Genomic DNA, 27938 nt, shown 5'->3' on the forward strand with positions numbered 1-27938 from the left:
ATAACAAGGAATTCAATAAATATAAAGTGCAATATTTCTATGTGAAACAGATAAAGGCACGTGTGTGTATTTGCTGTCATTTCCTTTCTCAAACATAAACTGTGAAAAAGCTTTAGAACAGAAGAATCACAGGAGTCAGTTTTGCCATTGCATTGTAGTTTACACTTGGTCAGGAACCACAAACTGTACAATACTTGTGCAAAATTTACATCACATTAATCAGTGTTGGTATAGCCTACAGGAAATCCGGACCATATACATTGGAACATATATTGTACACTTATGAGTGTAGATAGATTTATTAGGTTTAGAGTAATGAGTCAGTTTGGATGAGATCAGTCTTAAGGACAGGGTTTGGAGTCTACGACAGGCTCACAGCGGTCCACCACGGCCCGGATCTCGCCAATCTGAATGCCATCGTACACCCCAGAGATGGAGGTCCACTGGGTCTCTCCGTTGCGGTATGTACGGCTCAGCCTGGCTGTGAAGGGGACGTCTGCGGTGATCTTACGGCCCTCCATGCGCACGCTACAGGAGTGGTTGGGTGGCACGTTGAGCTCCACCGACACAGAGTGGCTGAGGGCTTCCACCATGGTGGTGCCCCTGTTGAACTGCAAGGTCTTCTCCCCACTGAACTCAACCCCTGCGGAGCCGATCAGGGGGATCTTGGCTGTGATGCCGGCGGTGATGCCCAGCATGGTGGTGCGTCCGATGTTCCAGGTGCTCTCCACCTCTGACGTCTTGGAGATGGTCACCGTCTTCACTACCGTCTGGCACTCGTTGTTGGTGACGCCGGAGAGGCGCATGGTCTCAGGGGGGTAGTGGAACATTTCCACCTCATCAATGCCATACTTGACGTGGGAGATATGCTGGGTGTAGGCGTCTCTGTTGATGGCCAGGACCTGGTAGCTCTTGTACCAGTACTCATCGCCCTCCCAGGGCAAGAAGAAAGCCTTGAACTGAGGGACCACCTTCCCCAAGCCATACTTGTTCTTCCCAACGTAGATGCCCACTCCAGAGCACGTTCTAACTGAGTTTTTGGGCACCGAGCCGTATGAGTCCTCCTTCCACTCAACAAACTCAAAGTTGTCTCTGTTGGCCAGGATCTCAAACTCTGAGGCTTTGTACTCTCTCTCACCGTAGGGGTATTGGCAGTACGGGCCCTTGCTAGGAGTGTAGAAGCCGGCTTCGCAGTTGTATTTGCAGATGTAGTCGGTGCGTTCGGTGTAGCCGTTGTAGATGCCCATAGCTGCGGTGGGGAGAGAACCATTCCAGCTCAGCCACTGCAGGTTGACATTGTCCCCGAACATGAATGGAGCAGGCTTCTGTTGGTCCTCAAACTCAGGCGGGTTTTTTGGACCCTGGATGGGACCATTACTGGACAGTAGGGGGACCTTTCCTTCCAGCACTGGGTTTAACAGGGACACTGGAAGACAAAGAATACACTGGACATGTGAGAATACCAATACTTTAGTCCTAAATACTAGGCCATTTGAGTATGCACATTTTTTTTTGTTTAATGTATGCAACATTTGGAAAATCGAGTATACTTTAAATGCCCGCATGTCAAACTCATTTTGGCTTTGATCAATGAGATATGGGGATGCGCTATCGAAATCAACGAATAGCAGGAAACAACGCAATCGCGCATGACACATTCTCAGTATGTGAAAAAATGTGAATTTTTAAAAATCGAGTATGGTTTAAATGTCAGGATGTTATAGGCCTACTCATTTTGGCTCTTCATCTAGTAGAATTTGATGCACACTTTTCCATAATGCATTGGAAGAGGTGGGCTGCGAGTGATAAACTATAGTTCTCTTCAAGTAGCCAAACAACAAAATTAAGCTACTTAAATGGGAAGACGCCGAATAGCGAAGCTGCTGCGGTGGTGTTCAAATGTAGGCCAAGTAGTTTTTGTTCTCCTTAATATGATCACCAGTATTGCATCGTAGGCTACATCTTTGAAAACAGAAGTCTTTATTTTTTTTATTACCTAAAGTGGATTTCTGTGTTTCTTGTCCTCTTGGCCTTCATCGGGGCTTTTAAAGTAAATACTAAACCACCTTTTGATTTCTGAATGGGTCAGCACCAGGGACTCAGGATGTGGCTGCATTATTGATGTCAAGTTAATCAAGCCTTTTGATTTGAACATATGGATTGTCTTAGTTTGTAGTCTAAGGTCGTTAAAACATACGTGAGTGACGATGGTGTCAATATTGGAGTAGTTGGCCAGAACCGAAAGCAGGAGAGAGTTGATGTCATGGACACGGGCTCCTGTGTGACAGTGGACCTTGGTCGGTCCACAGACCGTAGGCAGGCCAAAATCTCTCACCATCGAGCTGCCCACAATGATGGTGGTCGTGATGGAATCCGATGGGTAAACAACCTACTGAACTGTGGTGGCCATGGGGGAGGATGCCACTGGGTGGCCGCCGGCTATTGGTTTACACCCAGGATCCGTAATGACCCCCGGGCCTGGTATGTCCGTCTTAAGTGGGGAAAAGCTGTTTGATAGCTGGATCCGACCTTCTCGGATAGATGGGTGGCCAGACTGCCTCTCTGATCTACGCCTTGCGAGTGTCCAGTCTCCCAGTTGAGCTGAACATCTGTCCGTTGGATTAGGACAGATCAACGCCACCTGACTCATCAACAGCTTTGCTACAGGAGGCATTTAAAACTGATATTCGGTTTTCCCTTGGTTACAGCAAGGTAGTTGTACATAGAAAGCAGGTTGTCCTTTTTCCTTGCAGCCGAGCTAACAGCCGGAGAATCTCTTCCCTAAGATGCTTGATGGTGGTGCACTTAGGGCAGACAAATCCCTGTCCATTTTCCAGTTCCACCTGATCTTCATCTTGTGATTGTGTGGAAATCATCTCACACCTGAAGCATTTGAAGCACCCCTATTACGAGCCTTTTCAACCTCTCTTTCGTGTCGTCTGAGATTCCCAAAGATTGGAAAGCAGCTGCGGTGATCCCTCTCTTCAAAGGGGGGGACACTCTTGACCCAAACTGCTACAGACCTATATCTATCCTACCCTGCCTTTCTAAGGTCTTCGAAAGCCAAGTCAACAAACAGATTACCGACCATTTCGAATCCCACCGCACCTTCTCCGCTATGCAATCTGGTTTCAGAGCTGGTCATGGGTGCACCTCAGCCACGCTCAAGGTCCTAAACGATATCTTAACCGCCATCGATAAGAAACAATACTGTGCAGCCGTATTCATTGACCTGGCCAAGGCTTTCGACTCTGTCAATCACCACATCCTCATCGGCAGACTCAATAGCCTTGGTTTCTCAAATGATTTCCTCGCCTGGTTCACCAACTACTTCTCTGATAGAGTTCAGTGTGTCAAATCGGAGGGCCTGTTGTCCGGGCCTCTGGCAGTCTCTATGGGGGTGCCACAGGGTTAAATTCTTGGGCCGACTCTCTTCTCTGTATACATCAATGATGTTGCTCTTGCTGCTGGTGAGTCTCTGATCCACCTCTACGCAGACGACACCATTCTGTATACTTCTGGCCCTTCTTTGGACACTGTGTTAACAACCCTCCAGACGAGCTTCAATGCCATACAACTCTCCTTCCGTGGCCTCCAACTGCTCGCCCATCCACCATCACTACTCTGGACGGTTCTGACTTAGAATATGTGGACAACTACAAATACCTAGGTGTCTGGTTAGACTGTAAACTCTCCTTCCAGACTCATCATCAAACATCTCCAATCCAAAGTTAAATCTAGAATTGGCTTCCTATATCGCAACAAAGCATCCTTCACTCATGCTGCCAAACATACCCTCGTAAAACTGACCATCCTACCGATCCTCGACTTCGGCGATGTCATTTACAAAATAGCCTCCAATACCCTACTCAATAAATTGGATGCAGTCTTTCACAGTGCCATCCGTTTTGTCACCAAAGCCCCTTATACTACCCACCACTGCGACCTGTACGCTCTCGTTGGCTGGCCCTCGCTTCATACTCATCGCCAAACCCGCTGGCTCCAGGTCATCTACAAGACCCTGCTAGGTAAAGTCTCCCCTTATCTCAGCTCGCAGGTCACCATAGCAGCACCCACCTGTAGCACGCGCTCCAGCAGGTATATATTTCTGGTCACCCCCAAAGCCAATTCCTCCTTTGGCCGCCTCTCCTTCCAGTTCTCTGCTGCCAATGACTGGAACGAACTACAAAAATCTCTGAAACTGGAAACACTTATCTCCCTCACTAGCTTTAAGCACCAGCTGTCAGAGCAGCTCACAGATTACTGCATCTGTACATAGCCCATCTATAATTTAGCCCAAACAACTACCCCTTCCCCTACTGTATTTATTTATTTTGCTCCTTTGCACCCCATTATTTCTACTTTCTACTTTGCACATTCTTCCACTGCAAATCTACCATTCCAATGTTTTACTTGCTATATTGTATTTACCTCGCCACCATGGCCTTTTTTTGCCTTTACCTCCCTTATCTCACCTCATTTGCTCACATTGTATATAGACTTATTTTTCTACTGTATTATTGACTGTATGTTTGTTTTACTCCATGTGTAACTCTGTGTTGTTGTATGTGTCAAACTGCTTTGCTTTATCTTGGCCAGGTCGCAATTGTAAATGAGAACTTGTTCTCAACTTGCCTACCTAGTTAAATAAAGGTGAAATAAATCAAATAAATAAATAAAATTTGTGCCCAGCCATGGATAAAAACACCGATGGGCTAGCACTGCTAGCGTTACCCTGCTCCAGTTTTATGATGTCTAGCAGCTGCTACTCAACAGAAACCCGGGACAAAATTTGCGGTCCCAGCCATAAAGGCTGACCGGTTCGATGAACCAGTAGCAATACAAACTTAAGCTATGATTAAAAACTAGAACATAAAAACTAGAACATAAAAACAACAAACCGACAGTACACTGTTCTGTTGCGTGCTATGATGACGTCTGCTGCGTGCTCCTATAGCGCCGTGAGGATGTGGCTCCTATATGTTACAGCACTTTGGTTTCACTAAAAATGTTGAAATGGAACCAAATGATCAGTTTCTGTCTGCAGTCCTTTTAAATAGGATAGACGGACTATGTTGGCTACATTATAGGTTGAATGTGATAGTCTGCCTCCAACCAGCCTGAGTAGGCCAATAACTCCATTCCCATCCTATTCAGAGTTTAGAGAAATTCATCAAATTGGAAATTAGCTATTATCAGGCTGGTTAATGTGATGCATTTTTATTTTAAATTTGAACAAATTCACCCGCACATGGCCCCGTCCCACCCCACCTACTCAGCCAGTCAGGAGCCAGTACTGCGTTGAGGCCGTGGCATACTGCATACTTTTTACTAAACGGCACATGCTAAATAGTATGTGACGATGAGTACATAGTATGCAGTTTAAGTATGTAGTACGCTGGTGTGGGTATTCGGACACGGCCACTGTCACAACATGCACCCATTACTGTTGCATTGAAACAACTGACTTTCTGAATGTTTTCTGTTTTCCTTTCCAAGAGGTTGAACGCTGGGATTGATTGAATAAAAGGGGTATATCATTTACCCTTCTGTCTCAGTGAGCTCTTCCTCACTATGTCCTGCAGGCTGCCTGGAGGGGAGCCTGCATCCTGGGCACAGGACAGCCCCAGGTGCAGCAGGGAAACGACCACCAAGACAAACAGCTTCATCTGAGGAAGACCAGGAAAGAGGAGGAATATTAGGAAACATTAAAGTACAATAGTGGTTACCACTATAGCTATAACACTATAGCGTTACACAAATTCACGTTAAATCAACATTTCGTTGCATTTGTGACGTTGTGTTGTCGATTCTTCTTCCATTAGCTCCATTGAAATAGTGCCCTAAATGCACAAGTAGAAGAGCCAGTGCACTCACCCTCACAGTCTTCCCTCGGTGAGCAGTGAACCTGTCGGTTCTCCAGGGTTATATAGCTAGCTCCTTTATGACACTCATAAATTACAACACTCACTCTCTCAGGGCTTTGACATGGACTAGCATGATAGGACAAACAGGAGGAACGTGGATAAAATGCTACACTCTTCTTTTTGTTTTATTTTTATTATTGGTTTCATTATCATAATCATCTGAAATGTATGAGCTAATCTCTCTCGCGCTCTCTTCTCTCTCTCCAGCCCCCTCTCTCTTACGCCCTTGACAGCACCACAACATGACAATGTATTAGCGCTTGACAAAATAATGTAAATTGGAGTTAGCGTAGACACTTCAGAATATTTTTTTTTGCCGTCTTGTTGATGTGCAGTTTCCTTTGGAAGACAAATTGCCCTGTCCTTGCATTTGTCACACCAACTATGAGAAGCGAAGAACAGACACATTGAAGACGAGGGATTATTAACATGATTACGCAAACAGAGTGATAACAGAGATAAAGGTAAAAGGCTTCTAGGACAGAGCTGACTGTCCTGAAATATCAGACAGTCTTATCGGTGTTCCCATACCTTTCTTCAAAGTTGGTTAGGAAGGAGAATTTAGTTGTGGGCATAATAGCATGATTCAATTCAATGGATCTTTATTGTTTCCGAAGGGTAACTTTGACATTATTGATATACAGTTGAATGGCAGAAAGGACGACAAGTGGGGTGATAAAGAATGATCAAATACAGATTATATCAATGTAAAGACCTTTATACAGCCTATCAATGTAAAGACCTTTATACTGCCTGTCCTATTTCATTATCTGCAGAGGAACATTGAACTAGCGTGATAAAGAAATTGATAATAGCTATCTGTGTCAAGGACTTATAGAGATGGCCTTGACACTTGGGATCATCAGTAGATTTGGCCAATCAGTACAAATCCAAGTTTTTGGCCTTCACCCAATAGGGTCAATAACATTACATCTGGGGGATTCTGAAGGAGGTTCTTGTCTTTGCTTATCAAAGGAAGGCTTGTGATATCTCCGAGAACAACCTCACTTGCTAGTCAGGCAAAGCTTCAATACAGGACTAAGATTGAATCGTACTACACCGGCTCTGACGCTCGTCGGATGTGGCAGGGCTTGCAAACTATTACAGACTACAAAGGGAAGCACAGCCGAGAGCTGCCCAGTAACACGAGCCTACCAGACAAGCTAAATAACTTTGAGGCAAGTAACACTGAAACATGCATGAGAGCATCAGCTGTTCCGGACGACTGTGTGATCACGCTGTCCGCAGCCGATGTGAGTAAGACCTTTAAACAGGTCAACATTCACAAGGCCGCAGGGCCAGACGGATTACCAGGACGTGTACTCCGAGCACGCGCTGACCAATTGGCAAGTGTCTTCACTGACATTTTCAACCTCTCCATGTCGGAGTCTGTAATACCAAGCAGACCACCATAGTCCCTGTACCCAAGAACACTAAGGTAACCTGCCTAAATGACTAGCGATCCGTAGCACTCACATATGTAGCCATGAAATGCTTTGAAAGGCTGGTCATGGCTCACATCAACACCATTATCCCAGAGACCCTAGACCCACTCGAATTTGCATAACGCACCAACAGATCCACAGATGTCGCAATTTCAATTGCACTCCACACTGCCCTTTCACACCTGGACAAAAGGAACACCTATGTGAGAATGCTATTCATTGACTACAGCTCAGCGTTCAACACCATAGTGTGCTCAAAGCTCATTACTAAGCTAAGGACCCTGGGACTAAAAATCTCCCTCTGCAACTGGATCCTGGACTTCCTGACGGGCCGCCCCCGTCATGGTAAGTGTGTGCTCAGTCTCAGTCTCTTCTATTACTCCCTGTTCACTCATGACTGCACGGCCAGGCACGACTCCAACACCATCATTAAGTTTGCTGATGACACAACAGTGGTAGGCTTGATCACCGACAATGATGAGACAGCCTATAGGGAGGAGGTCAGAGACCTGACCATGTGGTGGAAAGACAACAACCTCTCCCTCAATGTGATCAAGACAAAGGAGATGATTGTGGACTACAGGAAAAGATGGACCGAGCACGCCCCCATTCTCATCAACTGGGATGTAGTGGAGCAGGTTGAGAGTTTCACGTTCCTTGGAGTCCACATCACCAACAAGCTAACATGGTCCAAGCACACCAAGACAGTCGTGAAGAGGGCAGGACAAAATCTATTCCCCCGCAGGAGACTGAGAAGATTTGGTTTGGGTCCTCAGGATCCTCAAAAGGTTGTACAGCTGCACCATCGAGAGCATCCTGACCGGTTGCATCTCTGACTGGTATGGCAACTGCTTGGCCTCTGACCGCAAAGCACTACAAAGGGTAGTGTGTACGGCCCAGTACATCACCGGGGCCAAGCTTTCTGCCATCCAGGACCTCTATACCAGGCGGTGTCAGAGGAAGGCCCTAAAAATTGTCAAAGACTCCAGCCACCCTAGTCATAGACTGTTCTCTCTGCTACCGCACGGAAAGCGGTACCGGAGCACCAAGTCTAGGTCCAAGAGGCTTCTAAACAGCTTCTACCCCCAAGCCATAAGACTCCCAAACAGCTAATCAAATGGCTACCCAGACTATTTGCATTGCCCCGCCCACCCTCTTCTACGCTGCTGCTACTCTCTGTTACTATCTATGCATTGTCACTATAATAACTCTACCTACATGTACATATTACCTCAATTACCTTGACACTGCTGCCCCAGCACATTGACTCTGTACCGGTACCCCCTGTATATAGTCCTGCTATTGTTATTTACTGCTGCTCTTTAATTATTTGTTGTTCTTATCTCTTACTTTTTTTTAGGTATTTTCTTAAAACTGCATTGTTGGTTAAGGGCTTGTAAGTAAGTATTCGGCGCATGTTGTATTCGGCGCATGTGACAAATAACATTTGATTTGATTTGATCAGAATAGCACCACCATCACACAAAGTGTTTTGATAATGACAAAGCCTTTCTTATGCAATGTGATTCTGTTATTTTACATGATATGTGATTTCCGGTAGATCGTGTACACTAATATAGAAGCTCATGTTCACTGCTGTAATGGGATAGAAGGGTATCCTCTCAACCTATGGTTATGTTTGCAAACAAGTTAAGCCCAGTGCATGACTTGTCTTAGACAACCACTGCAAGGGCACCAAAACGGCATAAAATGATTATACACACATGAGCACAAGTCACATCTTTAACTCACTTTTTTCATCACTAAAACAATAAGCAATGTACATTGTAACTGTACAGTATAACTAAAAGGAATGGTGAGGAAGCAGCAGCAAGAGACTCATACACAGTAAGAGTACTAGTCCAAATGGCATGGGGCCTCCGCAACACTGGCTGCTTTATTAGAGGCAATTATCCTGCAGGGAGGTTTAAAAAGCTGCAGGGGCCTGCAGATCAAGCCACTGGAGGAGGAACCGGTCAAGGTAAAACAGCTTTCTTACATCTACCTACTGTATAAAACATACCATCACTGTTAACTCTGTGCTGAATACCAATATCACGATTCCCTGTATTGTTCATCTGCTTCATGGAACATAAAAATACAGTGACTAATGCTTCGATCAATGTCATTTCAAATGTTCTAAGCTGGAGAGGCAGTTTTTGTGATTTCAGAACACAATCCTCTGAAGTAAACGATAGGCAAGCCCTACAAATGGACATATCAATGTATTCAGTCCATCAGCAATATGCTGAAGTATTTGCAATGAATGAAGAGTCTGAAATACTATAGATGGGACTGCATATTGATATTAATGTTGAAATGCCTACAAAGAAGAAGAAGATAGAGAATTTTACAAAATTGAAAGTGCTAAATCTTCACAATATAAATTATTTTTTTTAAATGTTAAAAGTGTAGCAGTTCAGATCTAAGCTCTGTGTGGGTGTGTGTGTGTGTGTGTGTGTGTGTGTGTGTGTGTGTGTGTGTGTGTGTGTTGTGTGTGTTGTGTGTGTTGTGTGTGTGTGGTGTGTGTGTGTGTGTGTGTGTGTGTGTGTGTGTGTGTGCAGTGATGTGCGGTGAGGTCTGAGGCACTTTCTAATGACCACCCTGCCCCCACGTCCCATCTCTCACTCACACACACACAGTCAAAAAGGGGATTTTTAGCTTGTGCACACGCAACTGGCCCGCACCAACAGACAACTTTCAACACCACAGACAGCAACCCAAATGCCAACGAGTAGGCCTATAATAACCCATAATAACGTTTGCGATGTGGCAGTTGCAGACAGTTGAGCAGTTGAGCAGTGGCGTTTATCGGATATCCACAGACAGGGAACATTTGTACTTTGAAAAAAATTGGGATTGTTAAGAAATAATTGTTTCTATTGGTTCTATAGACCGATTAGTCTTCTCTTTTCAGCGGTAGGCATTTGCTTTCCCAACCGTATGTTGTTCCCGCATTGTATTTTGAAATCTGCAAAAGGAAAACAGACAGCCACAACCAACCATAGAAATATAATCCACAGATGGCAGTTCACATTCAAGTCAGGACTGGCAGCCATTGCTAGTGTACCCATGAGTTTAACACTAAAAAAGCCAAGGTAAGAGGTTCCAAAACCTATCTATGGATTATATGTCTATGGCCACAACACAACAAGCTGTATATTTGGCATGCATGCTGCCCAAATTGTGGCCTTCCTGACTGTAGGCAACAGGTCGAAATTTCCAAATAATAGGAAACATTGAGTCTCAATGTCAACAGTGAAGAGGCGACTTCGGGATGCTGCCCTTTTAGGCAGAGTTGCAAAGAAAAAGCCATATCTCAGACTGACCAAAAAAAAGAAGAGATTAAGATGGGCAAAAGAACACAGACACTGGACAGAGGAACTCTGCCTAGAAGGCCAGCATCCCGGAGTCGCCTCTTCACTGTTGACATTGAGACTGGTGTTTTGCGGGTACTATTTAATGAAGCTGCCAGTTGAGGACATGTGAGGCGTCTGTTTCTCAAACTAGACACTCTAATGTACTTGTCATTATGCTCAGTTGTGCGCCGGGGCCTCCCACTCCTCTTTCTATTCTGGCTAGAGCCAGTTTGTTGGCAATTTCTCGCATGGAATAGATACTCAACTAGTCCAAAGAAGGCCCGTTTTATTGCTTCTTTAATCCGAACAACAGTTTTCAGCTGTGCTAACATAATTGTAAAATGGTTTTCTAATGATCAATTACCCTTTTAAATTAATAAACTTTAATTAGCTAACACAACGTGCCATTGGAACACAGGAGCGATCGTTGCTTATAATAGGTCTCTCTACGCCTATGTAGATATTCCATAAAAAATCTGCCGTTTCCAGCTACAATAGTCATTTACAACATTAACAATGTCTACACTGTATTTCTGATGAATTTGATGTTATTTTAATGGACATTTTTTAAAAATTTCTTTCAAAAACAAGGACATTTCTAAGTGACCCCAAACTTTTGAGCGGTAGTACATATCTAATATGTACTGTATATATGTATACTGAGTGTACAAAACATTAAGGACTCCTTCCTAATATTGAGTTGCACCCCCCTATTTTGCCCTCAGAACAGCCTCAATTAGTTGGGACATGGACTCTACAAGGTGTCAAGAGCATTCCACAGGGACGCTGGCCCATGTTGACTCCAATGCTTCCCACTGTTGTGTCAAGTTGGCTGGATGTCCTTTGGGTGGTGGACCATTCTTGATACACACGGGGAACTGTTGAGCATGAAAACCCCAGCAGAGTTGAAGTTCTTGACACATCTCCTCCCCTTCATCTACGCTGATTGAAGTGAATTTAAAAAGTGACATCAATAATGGATCATAGATTTCACCAGGATTCACTTGGTGTCATGGAAAGAGCAGGTGTCCTTAATGTTTTGTACACTCAGTGTATAAATATATATATATTTTTTTTTACAATTGTTTTTTTATTTGTTTTATTTTGCTGCCTCTTGGACCCCCCACGGAACTGGGCCACAGGGCTTCAGCCCTGGTAAGCCCCTGCTGAGATATAGACTTACATAGACACGTGATTTAATAATAGTAGACCGCTCTACTGTAAATGAACACTTGCACTTACATTTACTTGTAAACGAAGTCCATCATTTTATCCTGCTGGATAAAGACATCAGTGACTGAACTGTAAAACTCCTCCCTGTTGGCCCTCAGTTTTAAAAGTCTCTCGGTCTCGATGGAGATGATGGCAAGGGATGAGAGTCGTCCTTGATAGGCCCGGAACTGTATGTCTTGATCCATTTCAGGGCAGAAAATGACCTCTCAACGGATGCTGTTGTAGCTGGTATAGTGAGGACCAGCTGCAGTAACTTTGTCGCCTCGGGGACAGTCTGTGTCAGGTCATGATGGAACAAAAAGCTGAGGAGCTGTCCAGGCGATTTGTCTCATACCATTTGTGAACTGTACACTAGACAAGATCAGCCTTAACTCCCTCAAAATCGAAGCACTTTGCATATTTTGACAGACTCTCCAGTTTGCAGCTGTCAAACTTTTGTGACATTGTTTTGATGTTTTTGCAGTCCACTAAGCCAAGGAACTTAAAATCCCCAGAGTGGTTGGTATAGATTTCCCTGCCTGTGAGTTTTATAACTTCCCTCCACCCATCCTGACGGTTCCAGAGAGACTAGGGGATCATAAACTGTTTCCCCAAAGTGACCTCAGCTTCCAGGCCACCGATAGGGTGCTAGGGGGCCAGACACCTGGCTTCTGCCCAACCTGGTCTCAGAGAATTTCCTATTATTCTGTACGTAAATCTGAGTTACTCTATTTAGTATATGTTACGTTCCGTATGGTATGGTATGTATTAATTTGTGGATGTCCATCACCCATTTTGTATGATATATTACATTTTACAATTTGTATTATGTTACTACTTTGCGAAACGTACAATATGTTACGGATTTGTAAAATGTACGATATGTTACGAATTTGCAAAAATGTATGATATGTTACAAATTCTAGCTTGCTAATTTAAGGTTAGGGATAGATGAAAGGTTAGCTAAAAGGGTTAGGGTAAGCTAACATGCTAAGCAGTTGCAAAGTAGCTAAAAAGTAGTATCCAGTTGAAAAGTTGCAAATTAGCCAAAAATGTCTATGATGAGATCTGAACTAGCAACCTTTGCGTTGCTAGACATTCGTGTTATACACCCACCCATCATCCAACTTTTGTTTTTGCCTTAAGTAACCATCTGTCTTATGCAACCATACCAAAGGAACATACTGTATCACTCTACATGAAGAATTTCATATTCACGTACAGAATAATACAAAATGCTCTAAGACAGGGTTGTTCTGCCTGCTCATCCCAGATCCTCCTCAGTCTCTCCAAGTGGACAAGAGTGATGGAGTGCTTGTGTAACCGATGTGAAATGGCTAGCTAGGTAGCGGTGGTGCGCGCTAGCAGCCTTTCAGTCGGTGACGTCACTTGCTCTGAGACTTGAAGTAGTGGTTCCCCTTGCTCTGCAAGGGCCGCGGCTTTTGTGGAGCGATGGGTAACGATGCTTCGTGGGTGTCAGTTGTTCATGTGTGCAGAGGGTCCCTGGTTCGCGGTCTGGGCGAGGGGACGGACGTAAAGTTATACTGTTACATTGGTGCCGTGACCCGGATCACTGGTTGCTGCGGAAAAGGAGGAGGTTGAAAGGGGGGTGAGTGTAACGGATGTGAAATGGCTAGCTAGGTAGCGGTGGTGCGCGCTAGCAGCCTTTCAGTCGGTTACGTCACGCGCTTTGAGACCTTGAAGTAGTGGTTCCCCTTGCTCTGCAAGGGCCGTGGCTTTTGTGGAGCGATGGGTAACGATGCTTCGTGGGTGTCAGTTGTTGATGTTTGCAGATGGTCCCTGGTTCGCGCCCGGGTCGGGGCGAGGGCACGGATGTAAAGTTATACTGTTACATTTGGACAGAAGTGAGTGATGTTGTTATTGAAACTTGTGCATTTACTGTTGGCTGTTACTATTGCTGTTTGCTAATAGTAGTTGATTATATGTATTATACAGTCCTTTGCTTATGTCACTATCTCCTTATACAGTCAATATTATTATTGCTCTTGTGTTATTTATTACTCATTCATTATCATGTTTATTAGTATATTCATTTATTAGCATATTCATTCATAACTATTCTCTGTACAGAACCACATCCATCTCATATGTCCTCTCTAAATAAAGTTGTTTAGTGTGAGTAACTCTCTGTGAGGTTGCCTTATTCCTCTACCCAACTGGAGAACCATTCTCTTTCAGTGGTCAAACCTGGCTCTCATCTGAACATTGATATTGTCCAGTATGTTGTAGTAGATTCACCCCCTCTCTACTCGGATTGGCTGTTTCTATGAGTTTCGCTTTCAGCCAGGTCCAGTTCATTGCATTTCTGCTCGAATCGCTCATAGAAACAAAGGCATATAATAGTTCCAGAGTTGCCCGTTTGTTGATCTGGCACTCTCAATTACAGACTCCTGTTTACCTAGGTAGCATGTAGCCTAGCATTTATTAGGTCTTTCAAAATCTTTTATCTTTGCATTGTGCATGCTGATGTTCAATCTCCGTTGTTCATTCAATTCCAGATCTATCTGCCAAATGTCTTAAGAGCTATCTGGCTTTGGATGTGAGAAAGACTTTTCATGCTTGTTGAGCACTATAGGCAAGTTCAAGTTGCAGTAACTGGCTCTTGTCCACACGTTGTCGCTGGTGTAGAACTGTAGGCATGGGAAGCAGTAGAGTCGGCTGCTAGCAGCGCAGCCTCAGAGCCAGTCGTTCCGTTGATACCACTCAGATTTAAATGGTGGTGTGATTTTCTGTCCAGTCCTTTAATTTAGGTCCATAAGCTCAGGTGTTGGTCTTCCATCACTTATCATCCCCTGTTTCGCTAGGAAAAACAACTTTGATAACTGTTTCAGATGCAATATATTAGCCATCCTGATCACCTTCATTTTGGCTAGCAGTAAATAGAAATTAATCGCCATTGGCGGCAGATGCAAGTACAAAAGGGCTTGTCCGGGATTTGAACCCGGGACCTCTCGCACCCAAAGCGAGAATCATACCCCTAGACCAACGAGCCAATTTATCCAATAAGTTTTTTTGCTGTCACCAGCAATGACGGTGAGGATATGGATTGACGTGTCGATAGTGCCAGGCCACAGTGAATCACGTGAGTTTTGGTGGTATACTTGTGAGCATAGCTGTCTTCGAAGCAGTTGACCAGGTTTCAGTTCAAATCCTCTGTAATTCATCTGCTGAGACTTTCAGATTCAATTTTCATTTGCTGTAACAGCAAGAAACAAATGAAGAGCTAAATTTAGATTTTGAAGTTGAAAAAGAAGACATCAAAACGAATTGGAGCTCATTGAATTTGAGGTGATTGACGCACCGGTACGTGAATAAATGATCAAATCCCCATTGGAATCTGTCAGTTTTAAACTGGAGATATCACTTTTTTTTGCACTGGATGCTTCTCAATCGTCCATAACCGCTGATGTCACACCTCTGCATCTTCGGTGAAAGGCGGCAGAGCGAGAGCGATGTTTGTCAAAAATGAGACATCCCGAAAATCAGTCTTCTCATATAAATGTCTGTAGCTTCCGAACGGTTCGACCTACAAACTTCTATGGAAAGGGGAGACTCTAACAAACACAATGCTGTTCTCAGTTTTTCTCTACGACCCCCACAAGTGTCACGGGACTCGTCTGAAGGTAACCAGTACCGGTTAAAATGACAGATTTTGAATCAAGGAAGAAATGACTAAATGTTGTGCAATGTTGAAGCCACTAGTGCAGAGCACAATGGATTAGCAGTCCATTGTCTTAATCACTCAGCCACCTCGTCCTGCACTCCAGGGGTGGCAGTTGCCCCTCCAACCAGTTGCCCAAGATCAACCTGTCTCAGACTGTTAAAGGCTCTTCCGGGACTGGTCTCGGGGCAGTGGGCTTGCTGAAATAAGTGGGTGTGTCAAACGAAATGAGCGTGGCGAAAGTGCACTGTTATTGGATGGTCTCTTTTGATTGAACAGGGTTGTTGCCAGTGGCACCGCTTAGCGTAGCCTATTTCAGGAAGTGTATAGAGGATGCTAAAGCAGTTTTAATCACATACATGTAACGGATGTGAAATGGCTAGCTAGTTAGCGGGTACGCGCTACTAGCATTCCAATCAGTTACGTCACTTGCTCTGAGACTTAAGTAGGGTTTCCCCTTGCTCTGCAAGGGCCGCGGATTTTGTGGAGCGATGGGTAACGACGCTTCGTGGGTGTCAGTTGTTGATGTGTGCAGAGGGTCCCTGGTTCGAGCCCGGGTATGGGCGAGGGGACGTACTAAAGTTATACTGTTACATACACAACTCAAACCTTTATGAAAGCAAACATGACAAATTATTACTGGTATAATACTGTGTGTCATGAGGTATTGTATTGTACAGTCTCAATCATTTTCACATAGACAACTCAAACTATTATGAAAGCAATAGCTATTTTTGCCCGAGCCACTGCGTAAATTGGTCATCATCGGCAGCCGGGCACGCAAGCTTGCTATCAGTGTTTAGAAATGGCACATCGACAAGTTTAAAAATGACATTGCGCACATTAGACTACACAACTGCAATTAAACGTGATACATGTAACATGTTAACAAGATGAAAGCATGTTAAGATACATGCATTTACATGCAATGTTTTTCACGATTTCACGACACCCATCATTCTGAGTTTCCCAAAAGTAGTTGATTTCGATGCGCCTTCCTACACAGTCACGTTTCTACTAATCTCTGCACTCGATGGCAAGAACTGACAGAAAATCAGGCCAATTACATGTGCGCTTCCGATATGCCTACTTTTTTCGACACCCCTATTTATTTCGACTAACCCAGTGTCCGGCTGCCATATTGGGCTGCAGCTACCCCCTTCTCAAATCAAATCAAATGTTATTTGTCACATGCGCCGAATACAACAGGTGTAGTAGACCTTACAGTGAAATGCTTACTTACAAGCCATTAACCAACAATGCAGTTTTAAGAAAAATACAAAAAAATAAAGAAATAAAAGTAACAAATAATTCAAGAGCAGCAGTAAAATAACAATAGCGAGGCTAATATACAGAGGTAATTCAGGTAATATGTACATGTAGGTAGAGTTATTAAAGTGACTATGCATAGATAATAAACAGAGAGTAGCAGCAGCGTAAAATGGGGGGGCAATGCAAATTGTCTGGGTATCCATTTGATTAGATATTCAGGAGTCTTATGGCTTGGGGGTAGAAGCTGTTTAGAAGCCTCTTGGACCTAGACCTAGCGCTCCGGTACCGCTTGCCATGCGGTAGCAGAGAGAACAGTCTATGACTAGGGTGGCTGGAGTCTTTGACAATTTTTAGGGCCTTCCCCTGACACCGCCTGGTATAGAGGTCCTGGATGGCAGGAAGCTTGGCCCCAGTGATGCACTGGGCCGTACACACTACCCTCTGTAGTGCCTTGCGGTCGGAGGCCGAGCAGTTGCCATACCAGGCAGTGATGCAAACAGTCAGGATGCTCTCGATGGTGCAGCTGTACAACCTTTTGAGGATTTCAGGACACATGTCAAATCTTCTCAGTCTCCTGAGGGGGAAGGGGTTTTGTTGTGCACTCTTCACGACTGTCTTGGTGTGCTTGGACCATGTTAGTTTGTTGGTGATGTGGACACCAAGGAACTTGAAACTCTCAACCTGCTCCACTATAGCCCCGTTGATGGGAATCGGGGCGTGCTCGGTCCTCCTTTTCCTGTAGTCCACAATCTTCTCCTTTGTCTTGATCACGTTGAGGAAGAGGTTGTTGTCCTTGCACCACACGGCAAGGTTTCTGTGTCATCAGCAAACTTAATGATGGTGTTGGAGTCGTGCCTGGCCGTGCAGTCATGAGTGAACAGGGAGTAACAGAGGAGACTGAGCACACACCCCTGAGGACACGCCCCCGTGTTGAGGATTAGCGTGGTGGATGTGTTGTTATCTACCCTTACCATGACGGGGCGGCCCGTCTGGAAGTCCAGGATCCAGTTGCAGAGGGAGATTTTTAGTCCCAGGGTCCTTAGCTTAGTGATGAACTTTGAGAGCACTATGGTGTTGAATGCTGAGTTGTAGTCAATGAATAGCATTCTCACATATGTGTTCCTTTTGTCCAGGTGTGAAAGGGTAGTGTGGAGTGCAATAGGAATTGCACCATCTGTGGCTCTGTTGGTGCAGTATGCAAATTGGAGTGGGCCTAAGGTTTCTGGGATAATGGTGTTGATGTGAGCCATGACCAGCCTTTCAAAGCACTTCATGGCTACAGACGTGAGTGCTACGGGTCAGTAGTCATTTAGGCAGGTTACCTTATTGTTCTTGGGCACAGGGACTATGGTGGTGTTCGACCTTGGAGTATTCATCCTCCAAGTTCGAAGTCCTGGTCAACATGGACAACTTTGAGTTTGTGGAGTGGATCGAGGAGGAATACGGTGCTGTCCCTCATCATACTGTCAAGACCTGCCCAGGCGTTGAGAAAGGTTGTGACCCAACATAAAGCCTTCTTCCTGCCCTTGGAGGGTGATGACTACTGGTACAAGAGCTACCAGGTCATGGCCTTCAACACAGATGCCTACAGCCAGCACATCTCTCACCTGGAGTAGGCCAACGACCAGATCGAGCTGTTCAACCACCCTCTTAAGGCCTTGCAGTTCGTCAGGGTCACCAACCTGGAGTGCAGCAGTGTAGAGAAGACGGTCTTTCTGGAGAAGACCAGTACTGTTGAGAAGACCTGGGACATCGTCAGGGAAAGCCACAACAGTTCCACCACCATGACAGCCAATGACATTGATGCTGCCGTAGAGAGATGCCAGCCTGTCCCTGATGCCATCCCCTGCTACCCTGATGTGACAGACTACTGAGACAGATTCTAGATGTGTGAAGTCTCTAAGAGCTTTGCACACCTGGATTGTACAATATTTGGCAATTATTCTTTAAAAATGTGTCAATCTCTGTCAAGTTGGTTGTTGATCATTGCTAGACAGCCATTTTCAAGTCTTGCTATAGATTTTCAAGTCAATTTAAGTAAAAACTGTAGCTATGCCAGTTAGGAACATTCAATGTTATCTTTGTAAGCAACTCCTGAGTATATTTGGCCTTGTGTTTTAGGTAATTGTCCTGCTGAAAAGTGAATTTGTCTCCCAGTGTCTGTTGGAAAGCAGACTATTCTGTTTATTTTTATCCTAAAAAACTGCCTAGTCCTTGCCGATGACAAGCATACCCAGAACATGATGCAGCCACCGCCATGCTTGAAAATATGAGGAGTGGTGCTCAGTGATGTTTGTGTTGTGTTTGCCCCAAACATAATGCTTTGTATTCAAGACAAAAATATCCTTTCTTTGCCACTTTTCTTCCAGTATTACTTCAGTGCCTTATTGCAAACAGGATGCATGTTTTGGAATATTTTTTATTGTGTACAGGCTTCCTTCTTTTCACTCTGTTATTTAGATTAGTATTGTGGAGTAACTACAGTGCTGTTGATCCATCCTCAGTTATTTCCTATCAGAGCCATTAAACTCTGTAACTGTTTTAAAATCACCATTGGCCTCATGGTGATATGCATGAACGGTTTCCTTCTCCTCCAGCAACTGAGTTAGTGTTGATACACCATCCAAAGTGTCATTAATAACTGCAGCATGCTAATCTACCAATAGGTTCCCTTCTTTGCGAACCATTGGAAACCTCCCTGGTCTTTGTGGTTGAATCTGTGCCATAAGTTCTCTGCTCGACTGAGGGACCTTACAGATAATTGTATGTGTAGGGTACAGAGATGGGGTAGTCATTTACAAATCCTGTTAAACACTATTATTGCTTACAGAGTGAGTCCTTGCAAGTTATTACGTGACTTGTTAAGCACATGTTTACTCCTGAACTCATCTAGGCTTGAATACTTATTGACACAAGGCATTTCAGCTTTTCATTTTAATTAATTTGTAAACATTTCGAAACACATTTTCCACTTTGACTAATGGGGTGTTGTGTGGAGATCATTTTAAAAAATCTACATTTAATCCATTTTAAATTCAGGCTGTAACACCACAAAATGTGGCAAAAGTCAAGGGTGTGAATAGTTTCTGAAGACACCGTAAGTGAATTTATAAACCTCCAAGCTAGGTGGCGGTACGGTTGAAAAGATCAGAAGTTGATCACAATGAACCCTCTCAGTTTTCTGTCCACCAGTCTCTTTGATTAATGTCAAAGTTGCATGGTACGGCAGGTTTGTTTTACCAAGAGAACTCTATAGATATCCTTTTCCAATGTTTCTTCTTTTGTGTTCTCAATTTTATAGCGAGATCCTTAAACTATAGACATTTGAAATATATTCGTTTATTACTGAACTGAAACGTCAGGAGTACGTTATTGGATCTAAGCTATTGATGGTGGTCACAGACAGTAGGCTTTTGACACTAGGCTACTCACAATGTCACTGCAAGAGAACATGAAGTTATGAACGTAAAAGTGTTTGTAACGTTGCCTTTTCTGTGCTTATGAGAAACGTCAATAGACATTAAAGCCTGGGAAACGTCACTGTTGTTGGTAGGTCTAAACTTTGACTTTGTGTGTCACCGTTTTTCAAGACTCTGCTGAATTTTGTCACAATGAGACGACTTTTATTAAAACTGATAAATCGAGCTTTGCTGATTGGACCCGTTGGACCAATGATGGGCAGTGAAGCTGGAGTCCACACAAATTCTCGCCGGAGACTGGTAAGTGAATTATTAAAGAAAAACTATTGCTACCCACATATGTTGTAGTCAGTACACTGCAGACACTGTTTTGACTAGATTGGATACAGTTTGTCAGTATGGACTTTTCAAGCAGGTTAGGAGAATTAATGTAGCAGGTTCGGATAATTAGGTTAAGGTTAGCTAAAATGCGAACACTTTAAACGTTTGTCGTACATTTGACAAACTGTATCTATGTTTTTACGTTATAAAAGTGAAATACAAAAAATTTGCTCCTGTGTGTTATTGTCAATGGTTGTCAATGATTGTCAATATTAACCTGAGCTACGGTGCACCGGCCTGTGACGTAACGGACAAAATTGGTGAGGGAGGAGCGCCCTTTTGAAATCAAGTTGTCAACAATGTAGCATGGTGCATCGTCCAGAAACATACATCTCTTTTCCATAAAATAGATGTTAGAATTTTAAATTATTTTTCATTGGGAAGGCAGATAAAGCATTTTTATCAAAAGTAATCACTTTTGCATGTGAAAACACAGAATCATACTCATTACTCCACGTGCTTAATCTAGCATAGGCTAACTCACTTGTTTTGAGCCGACTTCACCGTGGGATTTGAACAGGGCACCTGGCTCATGCCAGGGAGGCAGACCAGTATCAAAGTGAATGCAATCACTTTTCACCCAGTGTAAAGTCCTCCCACCCGGGTAACCTGGGCCAGATAATAGAATATCATCAATGATTAAACCCAGAGCTACAGTGAGCTCCAAAAGTATTGGGATATGGATCATTTTTGTTTTCTCTTTGCTCTGTACTCCAGCACTTTGGATTTTAAATGATACATTGACTAAAGTGCAGACTGTCAGCTTTAATTTGAGGTTATTTTCATCCGTATCGGGTGAATCGTTTAGAAATTACAGCACATTATGTACATAGTCCCCCGTTTTAGGGGACCAAAAGTATTGGGACAAATTCACTTATGCGTAGTTAAGTAGTCAAAAGTTTTGTATTTGGTCCCATTCATAGCACACAATGATTACATCAAGCTTGTGACTACAAACTAGTTGGATGCATTTGCTGTTTGTTTTGGTTGTGTTTCAGATTATTTTGTGCCCAATAGAAATGAATGGTAAGTGAGGTATTGTCATTTTGGAGTCACTTTTATTATAAATAAGAATAGAATATGATTCTAAACACTTCTACATTCATGTGGATGCTACCATTAATAGGGATTATCCTAAATGAATTGTGCATAATGATGAGTGAGAAAGTTAGAGGCATAAATATCGTCTCCCCCCCCAAAAAATGCTAACCTCCCCTTTTTATTGTAATAGTGAAATGTTAGCATGTCTTGAGGGTATGATATTTGTGCATCTGTAACTTTCTCACTTATCATTATTCAGGACTATCCATAATCATGGTAGCATCCATATTAATGGGAGTAGAAGTGTTTAGAAACATATATTGTATATGGACTATATACCACCACTAAGGGCTATTCTTAACCATATACCACAAACCCCTGAGGTGCCTTATTGCTATTATAAACTTGTTACCACTGTAATTAGAGCAGTAAAAATGCATTTTTGTCTGATATACCACGGCTGTCAGCCAAGGCAAAGGTTGGCAACTTTGAAGAATCTCAAATATAAAATATATTTTGATTTGTTTAATTAAGACTTTTTTGGTTACTACATGAATCCATGTGTTATTTCGTAGTTTTGATGTCTTCACTATTATTCTACAATGTAGAAAATAGTAAAAATAAAGAAAAACCTTTGAATGAGTAGGTGTGTCCAAACTTTTGACTGGTACTGTATATATACCCAAAAATATATGGGGGATTAGAAATGTTGCAGATAATTACTTTGATACAATCTATCTGCATTAAAGCTGATCTACCCCCTATATATATATATATATATAAAAAACACTTATCGATACGTTTTATATATTTTTATGCATCATGTCAATGCCATTTATAAAATGTTTGTTTCCACGGTAAAGCCTATAAAAGCGCAGGTCCAGCCACTCAGTGGTTATAACAATAATCATGCCCAGTCCGCAGGAGGCGTAGAGCCACTGGCTGTCAGGCACATGAGGAGACTTTAGGTCCCTTAGCCGACTACTGTAGCCATCACCTTCCTAGGTATGAGTGTCTTTTGGGCTGCAAAGCTCACTAGGCAAAAGTATAAAAAAATAAAATAAATGGCTTTTAACTAACTTTGATGAATTTCTGTTTTTATTATTAGATGGATAATAGATTGTTTTAGGCATACAAGTTATGTTAGTTATTGATAACGACTAGGCGTGTAGAGGAATACCGATCAGTTTGAAAGCAGGCTATTGCAATACAGAAAATAAATCTTCTATAAGTTCACAGTGTAAATTATGGGGAAGGAGAATGGGAACAATGGCAAAAGCATGGCAGAGTCTTTCAACAGGCCTTTCTGCAGCCACAACTCTACAACCGGTGCATTGGACCTTTTTGTGGCCGTTGTGCTTTGGGAAAAAAAGTGGACTTTTACGTGACCTGTCACGAATTTAGAATGAGTCATAGTCTTATGTAGCGGACTAAACTCCACTCCACTGCTTTTAATCAGTGCAAGGTGACCGGAAACATGACCGAATACAAACAGTGTAGCTATTCCCTCCGCAGGGCAATCAAACAAGCTAAGCGTCAGTGTAGAGACAAAGTAGAGTCACAATTCAACGGCTCAGACACGAGAGGTATGTGGCAGGGTCTACAGTCAATCACGGACTACAAAAGGAAAACCTGCCCCGTCGCGGACCACGATGACAAACTAAACAACTTCTTTGCTCGCTTTGAGGACAATACAGTGCCACTGACACGGCTTGCTACCAAAACCTGCGGGCTCTCCGTCACTGCAGCCAATGTGAGTAAAACATTTAAACGTGTTAACCCTCGTAAGGCTGCCATCCCAGAAGGCATCCCCATCCGCGTCCTCAGAGCATGCGCAGACGAGCTGGCTGGTGTGTTTACGGACATATTCAATCAATCCTTATCCCAGTCTGCTGTTCCCACATGCTTCAAGAGGGCCACCATTGTTCCTGTTCCCAAGAAAGCTAAGGTAACTGAGCTAAACGACTACCGCCCCGTAGCACTCACTTCTGTCATCATGAAGTGCTTTGAGAGACTAATCAAGGAACATATCACCTCCACCCAACCTGACACCCTAGACCCACTCCAATTTGCTTACCACCCCCAATAGGTCCATAGACGACGCAATCACACTGCACACTGCACACTGCCCTAACCCATCTGGACAAGAGGAATACCTATGTAAGAATGCTGTTCATCGACTACAGCTCAGCATTTAACACCATAGTACCCTCCAAACTCGTCATTAAGCTCGAGACCCTGGGTATCGACCCCGCCCTGTGCAACTGGGTCCTGGACTTTCTGACGGGCCGCCCCCAGGTGATGAGGGTAGGTAACAACATCTCCACCCCGCTGATCCTCAACACTGGGGCCACACAAGGGTGCGTTCTCAGCCCTCTCCTGTACTCCCTGTTCACCCATGACTGCTTGGCCATGCACGCCTCCAACTCAATCATCAAGTTTGCAGACAACACTACAGTGGTAGGCTTGATTACCAACAACGACGAGACGGCCTACAGGGAGGAGGTGAGGGCCCTTGGAGTGTGGTGTCAGGAAAATAACCTCACACTCAATGTCAACAAAACAAAGGAGATGATCGTGGACTACAGCAAACAGCAGAGGGAGCAGCCCCCTATCCACATCGACGGGACAGTAGAGGAGAAAGTGGAAAGTTTTAAGTTCCTCGGCGTACACATCACGGACAAACTGAATTGGTCCACCCACACAGACAGCGTGGTGAAGAAGGCGCAGCAGCGCCTCTTCAACCTCAGGAGGCTGAAGAAATTGGGCTTGTCACCAAAAACACTCACAAACTTTTTCAGATGCACAATCGAGAGCATCCTGTCGAGCTGTATCACCGCCTAGTACGGCAACTGCTCCGCCCACAACCGTAAAGCTCTCCAGAAGGTAGTGAGGTCTGCACAACGCATCACCAGGGGCTAACTACCTGCCCGCCAGGACACCTACACCACCCGATGTCACAGGAAGGCCAAACAGATCATCAAGGAAAACAACCACCCGAGCCACTGCCTGTTCACCCCGCTATCACTTAGAAGGCGAGGCCAGTACAGGTGCATCAAAGCGGGGACCGAGAGACTGTTAAACAGCCATCACTAACATTGAGTGGCTGCTGCCAACATACTGACTCAACTCTAGCCACGTTAATAATGAAAAAATGGATGTAATAAATGTATCACTAGCCACTTTAAACAATGCCACTTTATATAATGTTTACATACCATACATTACTCATCTCATATGTATATACTGTACTCTATACCGTCTACTGCATCTTGCCTATGCCGTTCGGCCATCGCTCATTAATATATTTTTATGTACATATTCTTATTGATTCCTTTACACCTTTTTGTGTGTATAAGGTAGTTGTTGTCAAATTTTTTGGTTAGATTACTTGTTAGATATTACTGCAAGGTCGGAACTAGAAGCACAAGCATTTCGCTACACTTTCATTAACATCTGCTAACCATGTGTATGTGACAAATAAAAGTTGGTTTGATGAAGAAAGTTTCTGATGACTCCACCAACGGAGTGGAGCAGATACCAGGTTTTGGAATCTGGCTCCGACTACATCGATACACCCAAGGTCAATACTTCAATTTTTTTAATGTAACGCCTACCTTGTACATATGTTTGTCCTCTGTAGTTGGGTGCCTTTTTTTGTTTGCTGAAATCCATAATTTTTCAATAAACGTTAACCAAATGCAACCACCAACTCTTTGTTCACTGCTCTAAGATGGAAAATCAGCTCTAATTCGAATGTGCCAATTGAATCTCAGCAGGGAAACAGTCGTTGGTTGTATTTGATTCATGTTTATTGAAAAAGTATGGATTTCAGCAAACAAAGAAAAGCATTCAACTACAAAGGACAAACAAGTACAAGACAGGGGGTTTCATAATTTACAGTTTTTGAAGTACTGACCTTGGGCGAATTGATGTAGTCAGAGCTAGATTCCACAAAGCCTGGTCTCCGCTCCACTGCGTTGGTGGAGTCATCAGAAACTTCCTAAGGCCAACGTGTCTATTTCACAATAAGCCGTGATGAAGGGCTCGCTTCGCCTGCGATCAGTCCTTTGATTTAGTTCACGCTGTCCATTTTGCTGAATTTTATGCACATGTATTAGGACACATCAAGGGATTCTCACAGGCGGGTTATATGTCTTTAAAGTTTGCTACGTGGGGTAGCAGCAATGTAGGCTACCTGGGGCTTCTACATTTTCTTCTTCATAATTATAAGTTAGACATGAAGAGCTCCAAAAACAAGGCTCCCTGGCACAATTATGAGCCAAAAACTAATTTTGATCATATATTTGAAACAAGACTTTGTTATTGTTAGTTAAAAATGTGTGACTAACATGACACAAATCAGTATGTTCATGTGGGAGGAGAACCACTGTGCTCACCAATGGCATTTAGAGAAATATAATATGCAAAGATGGAAAATATGTATTTATTGTTGTTGTGCAGGTTGTGGGACTGGGAAACCCTGGAATGAACAGTTCACGCCACAGCGTAGGCATGGCAGTACTGGAAGCACTTGCTTCCCGGCTTGGGGTAGCTGATAGCTGGCGTGGTGATAGGCATGTGTCCGGTGAGGTCATCGTATCTGACATCCAGGACACCCAAATCGTGCTTCTCCGACCACGACTACTGATGAACATAAACGGTGTATCCGTGGCCAAAGCAGGTGAGGAATCTTGTCTTCTTGATGTTTTTTACATTTTATGCATTTTGAGTTTTGACTGAGGAATTAGTACAAAAGTAGGCTTTGTGTACTATGAATTTGTTTTATTTATTTATTTTATTTCACCTTTATTTAACCAGGTAGGCTAGTTGTAAACATGTTCTCATTTACAACTGCGACCTGGCCACGATAAAGCAAAGCAGTGCGATACAAACAACAACACAGTTACACATGGAATAACAGTCTAAAAGTCTATATACAGTGTGTGCAAATGAGGTAGGATAAGGGAGGTAAAGGCAATGAATAGGCCATAGTGGTTAAATAATTACAATTTAGCAATTAAACACTGGAGTGATAAATGTGCAGAAGATGAGTGTGCAAGTAGAGATACTGGGGTGCAAAGGAGCAAAATAAAAATAACAGTATGGGGATGAGGTAGTTGGATGGGCTATTTACAGATGGGCTATGTACAGGTGCAGTGATATGTGAGCTGCTCTGACAACTGGTGCTTAAAGCTAGTGAGGGAAATATGAGTCTCCAGCTTCAGGGATTTCTTTCCAGTTCATTCCAGTCATTGGCAGCAGAGAACTGGAAGGAAAGGTGGCCGAAGGAGGAATTGGCTTTGAGGGTGACCAGTGAAATATACCTGCTGGAGCGCGTGCTACGGGTGGTGTGCTGCTACAGTGACCAGTGAGCTGGAGATAATGCGGGGCTTTTTACTTAGCAGAGACTTGTAGATGACCTGGAGCCAGTGGGTTTGGCGAAGAATATGAAAGCGAGGGCCAGCCAACGAGAGCAATACAGGTCGCAGTGGTGGGTAGTATATGGGGCTTTTGGAGACAGAATGGATGGCAACTGTGATAGACTGCATCTATTTTGCTGAGTAGAGTGTTGAGGATATTTTGTAAATGAACAATTCGCCGAAGTCAAGGATCGGTAGGATAGTCAGTTTATGAGGGTATGTTTGGCAGCATGAGTGAAGAATGCTTTGTTGTGAAATAGGAAGCCGATTCTAGATTTAATTTTGGATTGGAGATGCTTAATGTGAGTCTGGAAGGAGAGTTTAACAGTCTAACCAGACAACCTAGGTATTTGTAGTTGTCCACATATTCTTAAGTCCAGAACCGTCCAGAGTAGTGATGCCTGGCGGGCGAGCAGGTGTGTGGCAGCAATCGGTTGAAGAGCATGCATTTAGTTTTTACTTGCATTTAAGAGCAGTTGGAGGCCACGGAAGGAGAGTTTGTATGGCATTGAAGCCCGTCTGGAGGTTAGTTAACACAGTTCCAAAGAAGGGCCAGAAGTATACAGAATGGTTTCGTCTGCGTATGAGGTGGATCAGAGAATCACCAGCAGCAAGAGCGTCATCATTGATGTATACAGAGAAGAGAGTCGGCTTGAGGATTGAACCCCTGTGGCACCCCCATAGAGAACTGCCAGAGGCCCGGACAACATGGACCCTGCGGTCCTCACCTCGTTTGAAAAAGGGCTAATTAGCCGCGCACCCACACCCGCTAATAGC

The 27938-nt window shown here is 43.7% G+C and overlaps 2 protein-coding genes and 1 non-coding gene across 6 annotated transcripts; 1 reads left to right on the plus strand and 2 right to left on the minus strand.

The window, feature by feature from the left end:
- Window positions 1–139: 139 nt before the first annotated feature.
- Window positions 140–21254, minus strand: LOC111974875 (natterin-3). Of its 3 annotated transcripts, none has more exons than XM_070446953.1 (3): window positions 21182–21254; window positions 5546–5669; window positions 140–1426 (listed from the first exon to the last, which is right to left on the minus strand). In XM_070446953.1, the coding sequence occupies exons 2-3, from the start codon at window positions 5667–5669 to the stop codon at window positions 342–344; spliced, it is 1209 nt and encodes a 402-aa protein (XP_070303054.1). In that variant the 5' UTR covers window positions 21182–21254; the 3' UTR covers window positions 140–341. The 3 variants fall into 3 exon arrangements, with proteins under 3 accessions (XP_070303054.1, XP_023858706.1, XP_070303053.1); XM_024002938.2 differs by lacking the exon at window positions 21182–21254 and adding an exon at window positions 18505–18588; XM_070446952.1 differs by lacking the exon at window positions 21182–21254 and adding an exon at window positions 5878–5894.
- Window positions 14885–14956, minus strand: trnap-ugg (transfer RNA proline (anticodon UGG)). The gene has a single exon. It is a non-coding gene; the product is annotated as a tRNA-Pro (tRNA).
- LOC139028792 (peptidyl-tRNA hydrolase-like) lies at window positions 20049–27102 on the plus strand. 2 transcript variants are annotated; one of them, XM_070446957.1, is made up of 3 exons: window positions 20049–20117; window positions 20488–20616; window positions 26203–27102. In XM_070446957.1, exons 1-3 carry the CDS (start codon window positions 20115–20117, stop codon window positions 26479–26481), a joined length of 411 nt encoding a protein of 136 aa, XP_070303058.1. In that variant the 5' UTR covers window positions 20049–20114; the 3' UTR covers window positions 26482–27102. The 2 variants fall into 2 exon arrangements, with proteins under 2 accessions (XP_070303058.1, XP_070303057.1); XM_070446956.1 differs by having other exon boundaries at window positions 20068–20126.
- Window positions 27103–27938: the final 836 nt, after the last annotated feature.

This window comes from Salvelinus sp. IW2-2015, linkage group LG15 (genome assembly GCF_002910315.2).
Source record: "Salvelinus sp. IW2-2015 linkage group LG15, ASM291031v2, whole genome shotgun sequence".
Lineage (NCBI taxonomy): Eukaryota > Metazoa > Chordata > Actinopteri > Salmoniformes > Salmonidae > Salvelinus > Salvelinus sp. IW2-2015.

What these genes read in the sequence shown, in the direction of transcription:
- LOC111974875 (XM_070446953.1), bottom strand. Translation starts at nt 5,669, where the DNA reads ATGAAGCTGTTTGTCTTGGTGGTCGTTTCCCTGCTGCACCTGGGGCTG. An exon ending in GAGCTCACTGAGACAGAAGG is followed by an intron (nt 1,427 to 5,545) that starts GTAAATGATATA and finishes TTTGTCTTCCAG; the next exon opens with TGTCCCTGTTAAACCCAGTG.
- LOC139028792 (XM_070446956.1), top strand. An exon ending in CAAATTCTCGCCGGAGACTG is followed by an intron (nt 20,617 to 26,202) that starts GTAAGTGAATTA and finishes GTTGTTGTGCAG; the next exon opens with GTTGTGGGACTGGGAAACCC.